The 20,957-nt window shown below is 36.1% G+C and overlaps 1 protein-coding gene across 3 annotated transcripts in view; it reads left to right on the top strand.

Annotated features, from left to right (window-relative positions):
* ARHGAP24 (Rho GTPase activating protein 24) overlaps positions 1 to 20,957 on the top strand; it is a 521,561-nt gene that overhangs the window by 289,968 nt on the left and 210,636 nt on the right. The window contains exon 1 of one of the 3 annotated variants that reach the window (XM_055297091.2): positions 15,460 to 16,295. The exons of the other annotated variants lie outside the window; for them this stretch is intronic. Coding sequence (XP_055153066.1) covers positions 16,178 to 16,295 — 118 coding nt within the window. The 5' untranslated portion in view covers positions 15,460 to 16,177. Of the gene's footprint in view, positions 1 to 15,459; positions 16,296 to 20,957 lie in introns of those variants that run through there. 3 annotated transcript variants of the gene reach the window in all.

The following is a 20,957-nucleotide window of genomic DNA, read 5'->3' as shown; positions in this document are numbered from 1 at the left end:
GGGAGCAAGAACACCAGAAAATGAACAAGTTTATAAAAAATTATGGATAGAATAAGAGACAATAACTTTATCTGAGGATCTAAGAGATTCTCTTATGAGAAACGTGCATGCGCCAAAGGACATAGACACGGTGACATCTATTTTGGGTGCTCAGGAGACATTTGGCTTGTGTCCAAGTTCTTAGTTGTGTTCTGTAGTAGAGGTTGCCATGGAAGTAGTTCTGGAATAAGTAATATGTTACTGCATCTTATACAGAAAGTGTGGTTTGTTCTTTTTATAAACTTACTGGAGGTATGTGTCAAGGAATCAGTGACTAAACAAATCCCAAGAGGCATACCTAATATTAATCAAGCACTAAGTGTTTTATTTTAGTCCCATTCATAATCACGCTGTTCACATGCATGCCTAGCTGGGAAACAGCATAATAACGCTTTGTAGGAAAGAGAGAAAAGAAAAAAATATTCATTTTCTAGTTTATGCAATTCTTCTATGTGGAGATTATGCTTAAGAAAAAAATGAATAAGGCAAGATTTATTTTCTCAGTGATTTTTCTGATTTCTTGAATGGCTTTCTAACTTACGAGTTCTTTTAAGCTGAAAAACACTACAAAGCAATTTTATAAACCATGTACAATGAATTAGTAGCACAATATATGACAATATGTGTTTTCTTCTAATATTTTTATATTGTGCATTTTAGAGCAAAACGAATCACTGATTTCTCAATGATCTTGAAAATGATAGTAGTCACTTTTATTAATCTCACTCTACAAAAGAAAAAAACTGGATATATTACATACATTTATTAAGCTGTAAGCTGAGTCCAGGGCAACTTTATGTTTCAACTTTAATTAGATTCCTTGGCTAAATACTTGATCATTTAACTTTATTTGGAATCACATTGTGAAGACTTTTGTATTAGAAGCTCATTTTTCTTTAATTTTTTAAAAAATACAAGTTTCACCTAGTCACTGTAGAAATTTTTCCTAAGTGTTAGAGCATCAGATGGTGTGTATGACAGACTTTTCTGTTTGAAACAATGAATTAGAGACTGGCTTTTGTCTGCAATAATGAATTTGGGATATGCATATGTTTGTTAACTTTGTCTAAAACAATTCTCTAGGCCAGGCACGGTGATTCACGCCTGTAATCCCAGCACTTTGGGAGGCCAAGGCGGACGGATCACTTGAGGTCAGGAGTCCAAGAGCAGCCTGGCCAACATGGTGAAACCCTATCTCTACTACAAAAAATAGAAAAATTAGCCAGTCATGGTGGCGCTTATTTGTAATCCCAGCTACCCGGGAGGCTGAGGCAGGAGCATCACTGCAGCCTGGTAGGCAGAGGTTTCAGTGAGCCGAGATCACACCACTGCACTCCAATATGGGCAACAGAGTGAGACTCTATCTCAGAAAGAAAAAAGAAAGAAAAAAAAAGAAAAAAAATTGTCTAGAAATTGTGCTTATTTTTGCTTCCTACCTTCAGTTAGGTGGCATGACTTATTTTAAAGTGAAATGTTATTCCAATTGAAACACCGCTGTTTTAAACTGAAAATATACTATGTTAAGTCAATTCAGTAAAGCTTTTCCTCACTTGACTTTTTCATTTTAATCGAAATTTAATTTTCGTGTTCATACCTAAATAGGAAATTTGACATACTAAAGACTATGTATTTTAAATTTAGAACTTTAGTACCATAAGGCCTAAATTTAAAATTCCTGAAATGTCAGTGTCATTATGAATACACGCTTAGGAAGACTTCGATTTAGAAAGATACTTTTTAAACCTGGAAAAGGAAACAACTATTTAAATGAATTAATGCATGTTAGCATTCACTGATAACACCTTATAAAGGTGCTTCTTAGCACAACCTTGTGAGAATTCTCCAGAAGCCTCAGAATTCAGCCCCTTATAAACTAGAATTCAGTGAGCAAGATTTATGGTTCCCAAAGAGCTTTCAAGCTTAGTGCTTTTGATTGTGGACAGGGAAGAGAAGATATTGAGATTTCTGAAGTTGTTGAACAGAGAAAGAGATAAATGCTTTGTTCTTTGAAAAATCCACATTTAGTTCATTTTCAATTACAGTCTCCCAGGGAAAAAAGGTACTCAAACTGACTCAAGTATGTTCCTACATATTGGCCTTTGTTTAACATATTAAATTGGAGCTTCTGGACAGTTGAAGAGGTGATATGAATCCAAGGTTCTTTTTGTGTTAATACATCTTAATCATGCAATAAATGTTTGTTGAATGACTATTGCTTTCGAACCTTAATTTAAAAAGACATTAACAAATAAAATGATGTTAAAACTGCTATGTTTTATTTCATATTTGATTATTGGAGTATTTGTTACTTAGTGTACTGCTGAATCATGCTAAAACATGAACAGTTCATTAAGCAAAGCCATTTAACAAATTATGAAATTACTGTTAGCAAACAGTAATTTGGAACTGTAAATTGCCAGAAGAAAAAGCACCGGGTATCTACAGTCAATAATAATTCAGAAAGTAGAATTGGAGGACAAGAAGGTCTCAAGTGTTATTCTATAACCCCCCTCCTTTACTTTTTTGGTTTTGTTTCTTTTGCTGTAGGTATTGTGGAAATTATTTGTTTATATCAATCAGAACACTTTGAAAAAAATTTTACTGTTGTGTATTCTTCCATTCTATGGTTATACTGTACATAATAGAACATGGCTCCTATTGTTGGGGACCTACATTGTTTCAGTGTCTTCTGCTGTGAATAAAATTAGGATAAGCATTCTTTTACATATAAATTTGCCCATTTGATTATTTCAGAACTGAAATAACTTGGAAATTAGTGAGTCCTGATCACTTTTTTTTTTTTAAGAGTAGAAGAACTAAGTCTTGAAATATTACTCATCTAGAACCTTGGCTTCCAAGCTTTCAGTCTAATATCTATCTAGCCAGAGGTAATGACTGAGTGAAAAATACATGAAGGGGCAGGAAGTGAAAGCATAATTTCCTTGTGTCTGAGTAAGAGGTCAATCATGTACCCCATTCTCTGAAAATCCCCAGGGAATGGAAGGGTTAAGAAAACAGTCACATTCCATGCCAGACTTTATTCTCAAGGAGTGATAAACATATGATAGCTATGGGAACATTTTTAAATAGCTGTCATTTTGTTAATGAGTATTTGCTAAAGCATTTCCTGGGTCACTGGTGTTTATGGAACTTTTAAACAAAATATTTATGAAGATGGAACCAGGACTTGCTTCATAAATTATGTCCTTTTACTTGCACCTTTGCTTTTCCTCACTGCACAACAATGTTCAGGCCTCTTCTACATGAAACAAACAAATCTTCAGCCTTTTCAACCATGTTCTTTTTTCCTGGTGCCAAGAAAAATTTATATTTTTTGTTTCTTCTCCCTTGCCTCCCTCTGAGTTGATTGCCCTTTGCACTTTGGCGTTATTTCTACCACAATATTGAAATGACCTCTCAGAGGTTGCTCATGATGGCTGAATTAACAGTTAAATTCAACAGCTTTTTATCCCTGTCTTCACCTTCTGTTCTTTCTGCCATCTGTAATGTTTACCCTCATGCTCTTCTTGAAACAGTTCTGTCTTTTGATAATAGAGATCTTGTACTAGCCTATGGCTCTGCCCCTTTCCTAGGCTTTTTTTTTTCTTCCCTCTTGTTAGAGGGCTCCTGTTTTCTTCCCACCTTCTTGGTTTCAGTGTTTGTGTTTATTTTGTTTTCTCTCTTAGTCTTTCTTCCTTGGAAAATTTCATATAGGCCTATGGCTTCATCTTAAAGCTCAGTGTGGATATCTGATCAGCAAAGCCTCTTCCACCCTTTGTGCGAGTTATAACAAAGGTCTCCTTCCTCCAGATGCACAATGCTCGCATCAGGATCTTCAGCTTGGCAGCAAACTGAGCTGGATTTCAGCCCCTGCTCAGCCTGCACAACCTCAGACAGTTGCCCTGCTGGTCAGGGCCTCCTATTCAATGCTGTCTACGGTATTCCAGTGCTTCAAACTCCATGTCTTTCCCTCAGTCAAACTAGCCTTCCATCTTTCATCTCCTCCATCACTTCTTATACAACCAGGTGCCAATTAGAATTTTAGCAACCATTTTCTTGGCATTTTTCCTTTTTATTTCCATGGCTACATTCTTGCTCAGAATTTAATTCCCTCTTGTTAGCCTACTGTCCCCGCCCCAATCCTTTTCTACTACAATCTATCCTCTATACATTTGGCAATTCGAAGATGATTATATATCTCTACCTATCTATCTATCTATCTATCTATCTATCTATCTATCTGTCAACTATCTATCTACCTGCTTTCCTATCTAGATATAGACACATAAATATAGATAGATATATTTATACCCCCCAACTTTTCAAAGAGTCCTTAGCAGATGGACAGAAGCAGAGGCTGTAAAGTTGAATTTCAGAATTTGAGGTCCAGCTTTGGTGCATTTATGTGTGTTACTCAGCTTCAGGGTGTCAATAATGAATTAACCTATGTCAAAACCTATGTGCCAGCCACAGTGCTCTGAGCATTTCCCATATATTGTTCATTCAGCACTCAAAAGAAAACATTTTGTTCTATTTATACTAGACATTATAAAAATGGAATCAAATTTATCTTAAAGAGACTGCTTTATTCTCTGAGTTCAATTTGGGTTTTGAAGAAGTCTACAGTAAAGTTAAATTCAGATAATACCAATGGTCTTGGCCCGATTGCAAGTGCTGGTAAAACAAAGGCAAGTGAGTATTATATTTTATTTTGAGATAAAATCATCTCCTTGTTCTGTTTTTGTTGTTGTTTTGTTTTGTTTTGTTTTTTTAAGAAAGAGCAGCAAGAAAAGTAAAACAGGTTTTTTTTTCTTTTTAACAATTACAAACTACGTAACGCAAATAAACACTTCCCTTTGTTCAATGTTTATATGTGGTTTTCTTTATTTATTCTTAGTGTCACAAAACAAGCAACTGGAGTAGCCAGAAACCTATCCCACATTTTTTGACACCAGGCTGCCTCATTTGCTAGAATACTGTCCTTGCTTTGAATTTAAGAATCCATCAGTGCCGTTGTCAAATTTAAGTGGAAATACTTCAAAGTAATGACTAAGGGTCTTCAGACATGTGCCAGGAATATTATTTTGCTATAACTGCTACCCTAGAGTCATAAATTAATTTTCCAGAGTGACACCTGCTTGTCACTTTGGGAAGATAAAGTGACCATCATTTCTTATACCCAGTATGGGTTTTTGGAAGGTTATTGTTAGTGTCTCTTCTAATGCTTCCCTTAGAGACCACTACTACCCTTTTTTTTTTTTTTTTTATTTCTTTAAGAGGACTTAGGCTTTTTCTTAGCATCAATGGCTTATTGCATTTCCTTAATTAACTCATTAATTACTTATAAATGGAAGTTGCATAAGTCATACAATTGGGAAGTTGGATGGGATCTTAATGATCTTGTAATTAACCCCCACATATTTCTCTAATGACCAAAACTGTCCAAACTAAGTTAAGTGATTTATCAATAATCACATAGCAACTCTAGAATGTGTTTCCTTGTTAAGAATCTGCAGCCATACTGGCAACTTCTTGGAGTATTAATTCCATTGCAAAGTCTCAAACCTGCAGCAGAAATAAACCTGAGGCTTCTCTTCCTTCCTCTCTTCATCTTTGGCTGTCAGCAGGAATAACATCTTAGAAATCCATCCTCTTTCATTCATAGGAGCTACTTTTTAGTAGGGGAAGCCTTCTACACAATGTTTTCTTGACTTTGAACATCTGTAGCTCTTGAAATGGGAATTAGTGGCATACATAACAAATAAAATAATAAAAGATTTATGAATCACCCCCAAAGCGCAGCTCCCAATGCTCCACAGTATTCTCTGAAGTAAAGCAAATCTTTGTGTCAGAGATATGCATTTCAAAAAGTATTAACAAGATATTATGGCAGTTTTATAATATGAAATACTGTATCTCTTATGAACACACACACACAGAGATATTGGGGGAAATTGTTTGGGACAACAAACCCGATTAGAGTAAATGTTGAATGCTTCCCTTCTTCCTTCCCCTCAGGCTTGTCACTAACTCTGCCCACTCTCTCATATACATGGCTGGCTTCAGCATTTCTGTACTTTCTCACCTTTGTATGGTTTGCCACATGCAGGTGGTTTTTCAGCCCAGAGAAGTTTTCCTAGGTCTTGTCTTTCTGGAATCATTACTTCTGAATCACTTTACTTCATCCCTCCTCTCTCAAAACTTTGTTGTGACTTTCAGCACCTCACATTTTGACTTCTTACTAACCAGTCCATTTAAGCTCAGCTGGACTATAAGCTCTTTGAGGGCAGGGGCTTTGTCTTACATATTTGTCTGAGCACGGTGTTTCACCCACAAATCCCAAGTTTTGGGGTCCAGTATTGCTCTGGTCTTGTTACAAATGTGGACATATCCTCTGTGAGGATGTGCTGACGGATTGCCCGGCCTGTCGCAGTGGACATTTAATTAGGTGACTGGAAAGTTAAAAGACACTAACAAGAGGATATGAGCTTGCTTTTCTTCCCTTTTGGTAAAATATTCCAGAGCTTTGCTCTCCATATATTTCATTTGTTATTTGCTCAGATTTCATAATAAAGCAGATGACCATTCAGGTGACTCATTCAACTTTGTTTATCTTAGATTCTTCACCATTTGTCCGAGTTTCAGCAGTTGTGCTTCACATGATGGGGACTTAGACTCAATGCTGACATTTGAGAGATATTTTGAAATGTTAACTCGTGGTCTACCTCCTTGCATTTGGCTTTGCTCCAATCCCATTTATTTTGTGACAAATATTGCCTAAGAAAAGGGATAATTCAAAAAAAAGTGTTTTGGATTTTTTGTTTGCAACAGCTTTTGAGTTTCAAAAATCTAACTCCATAAGGCCTCAGGGTTCAAATTTTAAATTATAATGACAACAACAAAATAAAACAGATTTCTTTACCTTACCACTAAGAGCAAATAATGCAGATATTAATACTTTTCATGGTCACGGAGCCAAAGGCAGAATCAGAGGAGATACAAAGAGACATCAGGTTCTTGAGGGGTGGCAGGATCCTAAGTGCTCCAAGTTCTGCCACACCATGCTGGGTACTCCCTGAACTGAGTACATGGGGGACAGAACTGAAAACCCAGATCACCCTGGGAAAATCTAAGAGCAAAGGAATCTGTGGATCACTTCCCATGTAAAGTGCATGGAGGCTGCAAAACTTGAATCACTTTTTAGTGCCCTGCATAGTGCCAGGTCATTAGAAATGGGTGTCTAAGAAGATGTGTCCAAAACAGCCTCCGAGGTTAACCCCATGCCCTAAATGCAGCCAAGAAGGGAAGAGAAGGAGTGGTGAGAGAGACAAATCCATAGAAGCCCAAACCTAGCCACAGGGTCTGTGCACTTAAGCCTAGGAACAGACATGGATGAGGAAGCCAGTATATCAGAGATGCCTATGTGTGCAGGAGATGATGACCACAGACCAGATTCCCCCTCATCCCCACCCAGGACATGTAACTCTCTCTGTTCCTGACATCAGATGATATAAAGAAAGTACGTTAATCAAAATTAAGTTTCACCCACCTGGCAACATAAAAGTATAAGGAAGTTATATTTTATACACCTGGTTTTATAGACTAACATCTATTCCTTCTACATAAATTATACTTTAAACTTAAACCAATCATTTTTAGCTATCTATTTTGCTATTAAAAATTTTGGTTGGTAATGATGGTTTATAATCTTATCAAAAGTGTAAAGTATACTTTATTTTTTTGAAGCTGGAGGGATTTCAAAGCTTGAAATACGAAGTGTAGGATTTGACCTGGTTAGGTCTTGACCATAGAGGTGAGAGGATTAGGGAATAATAAAGTAATCTTACAGGAGAATCTCCACTTTAGACAGTTTAATAGAGCTTCAGATTTTAGTTTATATTTCATCCAAATTCTGGTCTCTAAGGATCACAAACATTTATTATCTTTCCACTCCTTACCAGTGTTATCTTAAGTGATACAAAGCAAATGCAGAAAGTTTCATAAATCACTCAAAAGGATTGTTGCTTGGCTGAAAGTGCCTTATAAACGGAGCCCATACTGGTAATGAGTGATCTTTTCCCAAGTTCTTAAAGTACAGCTAAGATTCCCAGAAAGTAACACCTGTTCTAAGATATGGACTCCATAGAGATCAAGGACAGAAAGGAAAATTACTTCTGTTTTCTCGAGGATGTGGCGTAATAAGAAGTACATATTTGGCCTTTGTTCCTTGCTCCTGGGACACAGCTTTCAAAATCCATGGAATCTGTAGAGTGATGAGAGTGTCTTTTGTGTGCTAATGAGATGACTTGTGGCTGGGGCCCCTAGATAGCTCCAGCATAGGGTCTGGTCTCCAGAAAGGCCAAGGCACAATTAGAAGGTTGGAACTTTTAGTCCCAGCACTCAACCTCCAGAGGCGGGAGAGGGGCTGAAGTCTGAGTTAATTATCCCTGGTCAATAATTTACTTAATCATGCCTATGTAATGGAACATCCATTTAAAAAAAAAAAAAAAGATGGGATTTTGGAGAGCACCTGTGTTGGTGAACACATCAAGATTCAAAGAGATGCATGCCCATAGATGGCATAGAAACTCTACAGAGAATCAAAGAAAAGGCAATACTAAACAGATCAGGCAGACTTTTTCTTTTTCTTTTTTTTTAAAGAGGGAATCAGTCAGCAGGCTGGCTGGAGTTCAGGGATAAAACTCTTCTTAAGAGTGAAATGGCAAGAAAGATGCAGACTCATTGAGCACTGGAAATTAGATAGGAACAGAGACACCAAAAAAGCAAAAACTCAACTTATAATAGAACCAACATCTGATACTACAGAGTATGAAGAAAAACTGAGTTGGCAGTGAGAACCAAGTGGTAGTACAGAAAAGCGTATTATATTGCAAACCTATAGAGAATGTCAGGTATTCTTCAGGGCTACCCTGTTCTAGACTTTTGACATTCATGGTAAACTACCAGAAGGTCTTAGGGGAATGGAGAAGTTGGTGCCAACCATTCCAGTGCATTCACTGTAGAAACTGTTGCTGGAGATTATAATTGCCTTCTCCCCGAGAGACAATGCTAAGGATATACTAGAATCTTCTTGAGAAGTCCTACTAAACCATCAGTATGATATTTTGTCTTCTAAGACTATTGGATTTTTGTATCTCCTTGCTTTAAGATCTAAGTAAGAATGTTTCATTAGTCATTGCTTATGTTTCTGGACTGTCTTCCAATGCCCTGATTTTACATATCTTCTCCTCTTTTCTTCTCTCAGTAAACCTGTGTACATTACAATTTTTTTTATTAGGTGCAGAAATCACTTGAAGAACTTAAAATGCAAATTTCTAGGCCCTATGCCCAAAGTATCTGATTCAACTAATCTGATATGGGGCCCCAGAATATACATTTTAACAAAAACTCCAGGCAATTATGGCACAGATGGTCCATGGACCACACTTTGGAAAGCACTGCTTTAAGTCATCTAAACGCCTTGGGAAGTTGACAGTTTACTAGCTGTATTATACCTCTCGGACTGTCTCTTGCATCCCATGTAGCACACAAATCATTCCTTTTCATACCATATCTTGATTTGAAGCTCTGAAAATGGTTCCAATAACTATATCTTGCACCAAAACATTGAGAATTTTAGGTTCCAATTTATAATTCAAAATACAATCAATCTTGAAAACAATCATTTGGCTGTCTTTAGTTTTATTGTCTCTATGATTTTAAGGGAAACTTATTTTTATTGAAATTTACACTAATTCTGAGATATGAAAATGGTTTAAATTTATACCTGAAATACAAGATTATATCCTTTTGCTCTTCCCAGAGTAAAAAATCTCTCCTTCACATTTATGAGAGAACTGTTCTTTCAACCACAAGCATAAAGACAGACTCTTGGTAGGAGTTAAAAAGGACTATTTGGGATATTTACAGTGTCTCTTTAGAACTGGAAGCTGGACAACAAGTAGTCATCACATATGGAAAAGATTTACATTGCCTGAGTGGGCTCAAGTTTGATGTAGTATAAATGGTATTTTCAAATGCTCCGTTCTCCAGATTTTCCATGGCTACACTATATGCTCTTGTCTCTACTGAGAAATATGCTAGTCTAGGGAATATTGAATAAGCATTCTTCCAGGCAGTGTAGTCATAGCCTTTTGTTTTCAGCCAAGTTTAGTATGACTGTTTCACATGATTTTTCTCTTCATGAACTACATTGGAAAAAATTAAAACCTTGTCTAAAAATAAATTTATCAGGCTTTTACCCATTAATCAGTAAACATTTATTGTCACTAAGGTCTGTAAGAACTAAATAGCAGGCTTATGCAGCAGATTGAGAATCCAATGCTGGTCAAAACCTTTTGTGTCCTTCCCCTTTTTAACCCAACAAAGAAATAAAGAATCATAGAAAGGGAAGAACTCCATTAAATGGCATATGAGGGCAGCTGCCTGAAAAAGTAGGTAGGGTTAGAACTAAATGTCCATATTGTGGGCATCTGCATAGGCCTTTTATATTTTTGTTTTTCAGAATGAACTTATCATCAATGTGTTCAGTGTTATAAATTCTGCTACTATAACATATTCAGATTGAACAAGAAGGCATATTTAAGGACAAAGATAAGAGGTACAAACTTAAAATATTGCTCTCTACTAAGTGATTAAGATTTGAAAAGTGACACCAGGACAGAATTGTATGTGTTAAAATACTGAGATAGTTATGAAAGGTGTTCACCAAATATTTCCACCTCTCTGCTCTCCAGGCACTAAAGAGAGTTATATCAATTATATCTCTCCCCTCCTTTAAAGTTAGTCATGGCCAGGTAACTTGCTTTGACCAATGAAGAATGAACAGAAGTGATGTGTCCCACTTCCACGTAGAAGATTTAGGTGCCACGATTGGGGTCATCGTGTGCCCTTCCAATGGCTATGGGATCATGGAAGCACATATTGAGGTGCTTGAGTGACTATGATAAGCTAAGGACTCTGCTGACCCACATTGGACTGGTATAAGTCAGAAATAATCTTTATTGTAGAACCGCTTGTTAGTGCAGCATAATTTAGCCTATCTTGACTAATACAAATGAGGACATGGAGGCAAAAAAATTTTCAAATATTTTGATAGGAAATGGGAATTTCCCAAGTAAAGGTGGAGGTGGTCAATAATGTCCAATTGTGCATTGTGTATCCTTTAATGGAGCTCAAGAGCCAGCCTAATGAAAAGAACTGTGCTTTTTAGTTAAATTATGTGGTCAGGTTTGAGTTACAAGAAAGCAAAAATGATACTGAAAAATTTGTGTTCTTGAAGATGTATAGTAGAGAGCAGAAATATACAACAAAACTGTCAATGATGACATTTGAATATTGATAAGGGGAACAAATGGGATGGCAATTCTAATTTTTCCTAACAATCAGGCTTTTTTTAAAATGAGCTTGAAGCAATTTTGTAATCAACAATACAAATATGGGAAAATATAATGTCATACTCCAATAAAAATCTAAACTTTTGACAGTTTTAAAAACTATATTTCAAATAAAACATGATTATCAGGATTAAGAGAATTCAGAATACACTGGTCCTGAAGAAACATCCTAAAATCAAGGCCAAGGAAGAAAAATGGAGTATCCCATGTTACCAATATAAAAGCCAAGCCACACATGTTCTACTCATAGCACAGACTGCTTTAAATAAACGTGGCTCAGTAACAATAAATATTTTCTTTAATCCAATGAAGTTTCTTGGACTATATTAGAATATGTTACAATTCTGAATTTATTGCAATAGCTCTTAAAATTTTTTTCATTTCTTGCGTGTGTCCCAATAGCTTATCTGAACCCTCAAAAAAAAAAAAAAAATGTTTCCCTGAAATCCAGCCTATGGACTCTCCTTTTCCTTTCTTAAAAAAACATTTCTCTTACTTCAAGCAATTTCTCTCCTTGATTGTCTCAGCTCTCTTTACACACATTTTCTCAGTTTGGCTTTATTTTCTCAGGAAATATCTGATCCCAAAGATCTGGTATAGTTCCTGTTGTAGAAATCTGAGATCGTCAAGTTGATTTATTGTAGTACGGTTTGAAGCTCTGTCAGATCTTATTGTCATGCACCACTGAAGAACATCAACAAATTGCACCCATCAACTAATACTTGGACTTGTTTTAACTCCCTGTCATTATTTAATTAGGCTCAAAAATGTCACTGTATGCAGAGAATCCATTGTTTTTCAGTACTGAAGAAATTCTTGTTGAAATAGGGTAATATTTTTTCTGGCATCATAAATTAAAGACAATAAGATAAATAGAGAGTTGACAGATATAAGAGAAGCAAAGTTAGTTTCCAGTTATATAACACCAATAAATTTTTTAAATGAAATTTTGTGTTAGCAGGAGGTCATAAATGTTACAGCACACACCATTCGCTACCCTCTACTTGTAGAAACATGAAGTAGCACGGAATTTATTGGCTTTAGGTTTGTCTAAATAGTAAGCTTAATGCACATATTTGAGTCTGAAGTAACTCTAAAATGTATATTTCGGAAAATTCCAGTGATAATTCAAATGGCTCATTTACGACAAGCTTTTGTGATAAAGAATCCGTAAAGAAACAGAGTTAAGCATGTCTTTTGCTTCTAGATCTTAAAAGATTTTTTCTTAGAGATGTATGCTTTGATTTCTGGCCATGGTTTTGAAATAGAGGGGCTGGTAAGTTACTAAGCTCCTAAAACACAGCCGGAAAAAAATGAAAACAGGGCAAGTAGAAATTTCAAACCTTATTTCCCACAGAATATTCAAAGGATAGGATAATCCTGCCTATTTTAGTTCTATTTATGGCATCTAGCAAACTCTGTCATCATATTTTATTTTTAAACGTGTCTTAAAAGTTTTAAAATGATGACCCTTGTTTTGTGTATACTTTTTTTAAAATCTCAGATAAAATATGTGAGGGAATGAGATTAGAGTATTTCCTGTCACAAAAATAGAATGTTGTTATGTGTACATAGAAAAGAAAATATGAGTAGTCCCTAAGTGTGTTTTCCTTCATACTTATCCACTGCTCCTGGCACACCACATGTTGCCGAAAACACACACACAAGAAGCAGTGCCTTCTTTTTGATTATTTATGATTCATTGTAAGCATAATATAAGAAAAGGAAACAGCAAAATTCTGGGTATATAAATAGAACAATTTTTAAGAGAATTTATTAAGGCATCACCTGAGAAGAAAGTTTTGTGATTTATTTAAGAGTATGAAGCAGTGACTAAGAAGAGTTGTCATGTAACTTGCTATTTTCTTTTAGGAACAGTATTTCTCATGCTCAGAGGAAATGGCTTAATCAAACAATCCAAATATATTAATATATCATAGAGAGGGATAAAACTATATATTCTGTAACTTTGAGGGACAAAATCCTTTGTACTATATCTTTATTTTCAACAGAAGTGTCTGTTTTCTGTTACCATTTCTGCTCTTTGTAAGAGTAGTTTCAGACAACCTAATGGGGGCTGTGTAAAGCCATTACAATGCAGTTTACATCTGTCAAGAGGATATCTGAATTCCATTGAAATACTAAAGTGGTAGACTGAAATAGAGAAGTTATATGCCACTGAAGATTATTTTTCTAAACTTTTCAGAACAATTTTTGTAATATTGTTAAGCCAGTGACACGATCAATGAAGTGTACAAAGGGAGAAAGAATACTTCCCAAATATGATTGTATACAATGCTTTTTAAATATCCTTTCATCGTCAAAGTGTTACTGCATATTCTTTTTTTTTTTTTTTTTTGAGACAGAGTCTCACCCTGACCCCCAGGCTGGAGTGCAGTGGCCTGATCTCGGCTCACTGCAACCTCTGCTTACTGGGTTCAAGAAATTCTCCTCCCTCAGCCTCCCGAGTGGCCAAGATTACAGGCATGCACCGCCACACCTGGCTAATGTTTGTATTTTCAGTAGAGACGGGGTTTCGCCATGTTGGCCAGGCTGGTCTTGAACTCCTGACCTTGTGATCCGCCCACCTCTGCCTCCCAAAGTGCTAGGATTACAGGGGAGAGCCACCGCACCCGATCTGCAAATCCTTTTATTTAAACATTATCTTCAATCTATTTTAGAAAATTTCTGTTATGTGACTTTTGAATGAGTAACACTGAGCCTGCACCCATGCAGGCACTCTCGTTTCATCTGCACTGGTTAGTGTGATATTGTTCTGCAACTGATGAAATAAAGGTCCACCCTCTTGTACCTCTTGGGTTATCCCTGTCAAACAACAGCTTGAGAAGTATAATGACTGGGGAAAATGTTTAAGCAGCCAAAGATCCTTTTCGGAATTTGTAGATAATCTCCAGTGCCAAGGAAGTCCCTCCAGGAAAACAGAAGAAGATTACCCCTCACCACCATGTTTCTTCCATTCCATGTTACAGTATTGCCTACTTCAACATTTTCAAAACTGGCATCAGTCTCAGAATTGATGTGTGCATGGATATAGAAATTTATACAAAGGTCATACATAGGAATTAATGTTATTCCTGAGGCAAGAAAATACAGTAATAATATAATGGCCTTTTCTTCATCATTCTCTCTGTGTTAGCTCTATTTTCTATTCCCTTCCTTTTTCTCCCTCTGGAAGGCAATATGGTGTATTGGTTGTAGATTCCAGCATAATAGAGTTGACACCCTGCTTGTTTGGGTTTTTGTCAATGGTTCTTTAAGTTTTAAAATATTATTGATCTGACTTTAGTGGCAAATTCTACCTAGAATATTTTTCTTGTCATTTTAATTATTTGGAAATTTGTAGATAAGCAACAATTATTAAATACTCATATTTAAATTATGGGGGTCCTTCCTGTATTTTGGCAATCAGAATCTGGAACAAGACTCTTTATTTGTATGTTATTTTCTCACTTGGAGAGTATCTTTGAGAGACCTTACAGATTTTGTTATTTTGTATTTTTAACATGACCACACAATTTATGTCTCTTCCTCAAGCAGGGGAGATATTTTCAGTTAATGTAATATGGTAAAAAAAAAAAAAATAAGCTAAGCGCAAACACAAAATAATAAAAACACAAAGCCAAAACTAAATGTAACTTGTGGTATTTCTTTGCTTAAGGACACGCAGCTTATTGTACTTGTATCTTATTAATATATTAAATCTTCCCTCACTCATTCACACATGTTCATCTTGACTCATTCACATATGTTCATCTTGGATAGTCTCTGGATCAATATAGGTGCATTAACTGCTTAATGTTTACTTGATTGCATTGATTCACCATCACAGAGTTCCCAGAATTCCCTGGAAGAAGGGCTGTTCCCTGGATGTGGGAAGGTATGCTGCATGAAACATGTCCCTCATAATATTAGGTTGGTGCAAAAGTAATCACAGTTTTTGCCATTAAAAGTAACAGTAAAAACCGTGATTACTTTTGCACCAACCTACACATTCTTGTATCAAAGTTGTGAAGTTTACCCACAGTTTACTTTTATACCTACTACACACACACACACTCACACACACATATATACAATTTAGAGAAAATTCCAAGTTATCATTATAATATTATTCCTAAGTAGCTGAGAAAAAAAATTTGCTAGAATTTGAATGTGTTAACAGTGTTTGAATATCAAGTCTATCTTTAAAAAATATGGGGCTTTCTAAAATAATTTTCTCTACATTAGCCTTCTTGTTAATTTAATGAATCTCAGTTGTATCAGAACTTTTCTAGTTCTAGTTACAAAAACCCAACTCAAGCCAACATCCGCAAAAAAATGGAATTTATTAGATCATAAAATTGAGAAGTCCAAGGGAAGCTCAGCCTTCAGGCATGGCGTATCAATCTGGGTCCAATCAGGAGAGAGAAACCGCATAATAATTTGAACAGGGACAGTTTAATATAAAGAATGATTAACTATTACAGGGAATTAAGAGTATGCAGGGATTGGCTAACAAGAAGTAAAAAGTACTCTAAAGAATATAAGAATAGCAGATCTAAGGAGCAGCCACTACTTCTGTCGGGGGAATTGAGCACCCAAGGAAAAGCTCATACCCGAGGTTGAGATCCAGAGCTCTTTGGAGACGCTATGGCCTTGACTCACTAGACGTCACAGTGGTGCTGTGCCCATAGAATTTTCTGCAAGTCCTCCTTCATTTCATGCTTGAAATTAGCCCTCCAGAGTGCCAGAAGAATTCATGTGGAGGTATCTCACTAGAGGACTCTGCTACGAAACTGCTTTGTGAGGAGGGACTGCAGAAGCTGGGCAATGAGGAAGGTGTGTACACTGGAGGGGCTGGGTGCTAGAGAAGCTGCCTGTGCTGCAGGAGCCTGCGGAGCCAGCACACAGGCTCCAGGAAGCAAAATCCCATTTTCTTCTGCAGTGTCTCTCTAACGCCCTCTACTATGATAGAGTTTAGCATGGTACCAGCTGGCAAAGGAAATTTTTTTTTTTTTTTTTTGAGATGAGTCTCGCTCTGTCGCCCAGGCCGGAGTGCAGTGGCGCGATCTCGGCTCACTGCAAGCTCCGCCTCCCGGGTGCACGCCATTCTCCTGCCTCAGCCTCCCCAGCAGCTGGGACTACAGGCGCCTGCCACCACGCCCGGCTAACTTTTTTTTGGATTTTTAGTAGAGACGGGGTTTCACCGTGTTAGCCAGGATGGTCTGGATTTCCTGAACTTGTGATCCGCCCGCCTCGGCCTCCCAAAGTGCTGGGATTACAGGCGTGAGCCATCGCGCCCGGCCTGCAAAGGAAACATTTTTAAAGGGACCATATCCATTTTCACAGAGCGGGCAAAAGGATTAATTTATAGCTAAGGTGGCCAGATCTAAATTTCAAATGATGTTAGCAGGATTTGCTTTTTCTCCATTTCTGAGCATTGCTTTCTTCTGGGTAGTTTCATTTTAGGCTGGCTGCCTCCATATTATGGTATGAAGAATTCAGCAGAACAAAATTTCTCTTCTTGTCAATTGTCACAAAAATCCCAGAAGTTAGTATGTTGACTCTAATTAGCCTGACTTGTGCCACATGACATCCCCAAAGCCAGAAGATGTGTTATTATTTTTGACCTCATTAGATATTATGCTTTCCCAACCCTGCCCTCCTCAGAATGCCATTACCAGACTAAAGTAATTATTTCGGAGGGGAATAAATAGAGGCACAATATCTGAAGAGCAAAACTACAGAATGTATTGCATGCCTTAAATGCCTTACATCCTGTTGGGCTTTATTTTTAAAATCATTTTTACAAGGTTCTAGATCATAAAGGGAAATTAAAGCCATCCAGCTTAGTCAAATCCCTTGAGTTTACTACTAAAAAAAAGAGATGCAATGTTTGTGGTTTCAAACCTAGAATTTCTGTTAAAACTGAATCAAAAAGTTGCAAGATATAACTTTTCTTTTTTAATGATGAGGGGCCCCATCTACTTAACTAAACATATTCCCTGAGCAATAGTGGTACACCTGTGTCATCTGATGTAACTCACCAATTTGGATGGAGCCCAAAGGCATTATGCTCAGTGAAAAGCATATCTCAAATGGCAACCTACAGCATGATTACATTTTTTATAAAATTCTTAGAAATGGCAGAATTATAGTGATGGAGAACTGAGCTGTGAGTGCCAAGAGTTGGCACTGGGGAGAGGGTGTGACTATAAAGGAGCAAGAAGGAGCTTTTTGGAGTGATCAGTTGTGTATCCTGATTATCATAGTGGTTTCACAGATCAATATGTATGACAAAATTCCACAGGACTGTACACCTCCCCGCAATGCAAAAAACATGAGTGCATGTAAAAACTTGCAAAACTCCAGTAAGGTCTGAGTTTAGTTAATAGTATTGTGCAAGTGTTAATTATGTAATACTGGTTTTGCTCATTTTACTGTAGTTTCCAAAGATGTTATCTGTAGGGGAAGCTGCAGAAGTTACAGAATAAATTTTTATACTAATTTTGCAACTTCTAAATGAGGGTAAAATTATTTCAAAATAAAGTTGGCAAAAATGATAGTTAAAAGTTATAGCAAATTGAGGGAGGATTTCTGGTAAGAATCTGGAAACAAAGTTCTTTTTCATTTTTTGATTTTTTCATAGCAAACAAAAAAGTATTAATAATTAGCTTGGATATAGAAGAAATAAAATGGGTGCTTACACTATTCTAAAAATGAAAGATATTTTAATAATATTAGGCTTTAAAAGCAAATAAAACAATTACAAAAAATGCATGCAAATAAAGAGGACAGAAAATTAGAAAATTAATGTGAACCACCCTATGGTACTGAAGTCAGAGATATTAACATGAAATAATTTTTTAAAATATATGCCAAGAACTGTGTGTGTGTACATGAATTAGCATACATTCATATATTTCCTAGCTGTATACACTGAGAGAGGCTACAAAGTGTGAGGCCCCAGTAACAATGAGCACACTTAATGCCCAGATTTTGGTTTCTAAACATCATCTTTCAAAAAACAATAACTAGAATGCCTTGGAGAGTTCATTGATTCCAGGGCAGGCACAGAGAATCTGGGACACCTTGTGTACCAGATTTTAAGGATTTGCTAAAAAAAAGAAAAAAAAGAAAAAAAACAGTGGCATATTGAAAGGGCACACTAACCAACCTGAAAGAGCTTCTAATGCTCAAAGTGGGAATAATTTGAGCAAGGAAAGAAAGATAGTATTGGATTATAACCCAAGGACTATGATAAAATTATATGAGTCTATACTAATAGAAATAAATTACTGAAAAATTGTAAATGAGGTAGAAGTGAATATTCTTTCTTATAGAAAATTCCAATTCACAAATATCCAAAGAATAAGGAATATAGAAATCACTCTAAAAATAATCATTGCTACAGGAAAATCTATCTATGAATGCTAAAATTGGTGGGCATAATTTGAAGCGGAACCAGTAAATTGGCATAGACTCTAAGTATCTCCTTTCAAATATTTAATAACTATAAAGAGAAAAATACAGCTTTTAATGCAGAATCCTGGCAGCATCACTTAGCAAAGTGATCAAAGTTAATACTACCGGTAATATATTGACATCACGTGCCTCTTGAGTGATCTCTCTGTGTCATCATTTCTAATAATGTGTAACCTCAATCTGATGATGAGAAAACATCAGACAAACTCAAATTCAGGGGCAGTCTACAAAATCACAGACTAGTCATCTTAAAAAATGTCAAAGTCATAAATGGCAAAGAAAGACAGGAATTGTCACAGATTGGAGACGACTAAAGAGACATAAAAACTAAACGCAACATGAGATCTTCGATTGGATCCAGGAACATGACAAGTAAAAAGCTGGTGAAAGCAGAGTAATCTCTGTAGTGTAGTTTATAATACTCTACCAAAATTAATTGCTTAATTTTGATAATTGTATCAAGGATATGTGAGATATTGACACAAGATAAAGCTGGGTGAAGAGTATACAGGAACTATTATATTACCTTTGCAACTCTTCTCTAAGTCTAAAATTAATTGAAAATTTATAAAGCTTAAAGAGAAACAAGTTTCCCAGGTTATTGTGACAGTGAATCAGGCTTGAGAATCACTGCGCTGGTGATTGGTGACTGAGTTTCCTCCAGCTCTTTGCTCTTGTACCAGAGAGTAGGATTGCTCAGATAGAGCAAAGCAGAAAATAGGTCCCAGGCTGAATGAAATAGGGCCCAAATGGTAAAATAGCAAAATCTTAAACCATTGCAGGACATAGGGTAGGAATTAAGAAGAAGAACAGGAGGAGGAAAAGGAGGAAGAAGAGGAGAGAGGGGGAAGGGAAGTAAGAGGAAGAAGAAAAGGGAGAGAAGGAAAGGAGGAAGAGAAAGAAGAAGAAAAAAGAAATGGAGGAGGAAAATATGCTTAAAGAAACTGTTTTGAATAAAACTTAATTATTAGAATACAAATCTTATTTCGTTAAGCCATAGCAAAAGGCTGGAACAATATCTGGGGCATAGCAACTGAAACAGTCTACATTGAAACAATACCTACAACCATATGGCCCTCTGTTAAATGTTGGGAATTTTAAAAATGTTAATGTTTGCCTTATATGTTATTCAAGAACATTTTAGCACAGGTAGGTTATTTCCTAGATATTCATAAGATAAATATATGCAGCTTGCATACTATTTTCGGTTGAAAATTCTCAATAAGAGAAAAAGATCATTCACATTAAGAAATCAATCAAATTAAAGCGTCATTTTTTAAGTTAAATACCTAAAAACACAAAATGTTTTTAGTTAAATACATAAAAACACAAAGCTTGGCAGAGCTCTAAGATGAACACAATATATGCCTCAAATGTGAACTATGGATGGTTATGTCTCAGTTATTAATAGTCATTTAGAACTATCTATACTTTTATATTTTTTCCTTTTTTGTTCAAGTATAGCAATTTTAAAGTGCATTAAAAAAAACAGTATAATTAGGTGATAAATTTGCTAAACCTATATCCTACTCTTTACTCAAATCCTCCTATTATAATGCCCACCAGATTAGTAGAAGGGTCTGTGCCCCACAAATATACTTTATGTTGGATGATTAGGAAATATTAAATGAAAAATATTGATAACTATATTTCAAATGTGGTCTAAGTCTAAATTAGGTAAAAGCCTGGGAAAAGTTATCAAATCTTGCTATACTTAAACATTATATAACATTTTTCATATAGTTGTAATATGATATAAGGCTTATCTTCCATATGATAGGTCAGTTGCTCTGCTACAGGAATTTTCTTTCCAAGTAAAAATTGAAATATGTATATTTACAGTGTCGTCCCTTGGGCATATGTATAGATGGTGTCTTATGAGATTCCCTAAGTAAAATAGGAGTAACTGAAGTGGATTGCTTCATTTCCCTGTACTGTAGAAATCATATGAAAATTATATAACTGTTCCCTGTAGATCAAACCATGTGCTTGTGTAGGCAGCAGCTACTTATTCAA

The sequence above is a fragment of the Symphalangus syndactylus genome, chromosome 10 (genome assembly GCF_028878055.3).
Source record: "Symphalangus syndactylus isolate Jambi chromosome 10, NHGRI_mSymSyn1-v2.1_pri, whole genome shotgun sequence".
Classification (NCBI taxonomy): Eukaryota; Metazoa; Chordata; class Mammalia; order Primates; family Hylobatidae; genus Symphalangus; species Symphalangus syndactylus.
The sequence above is the reverse complement of the archived record's forward strand: the minus strand, read 5'-3'. Positions and strand labels throughout refer to the sequence as shown.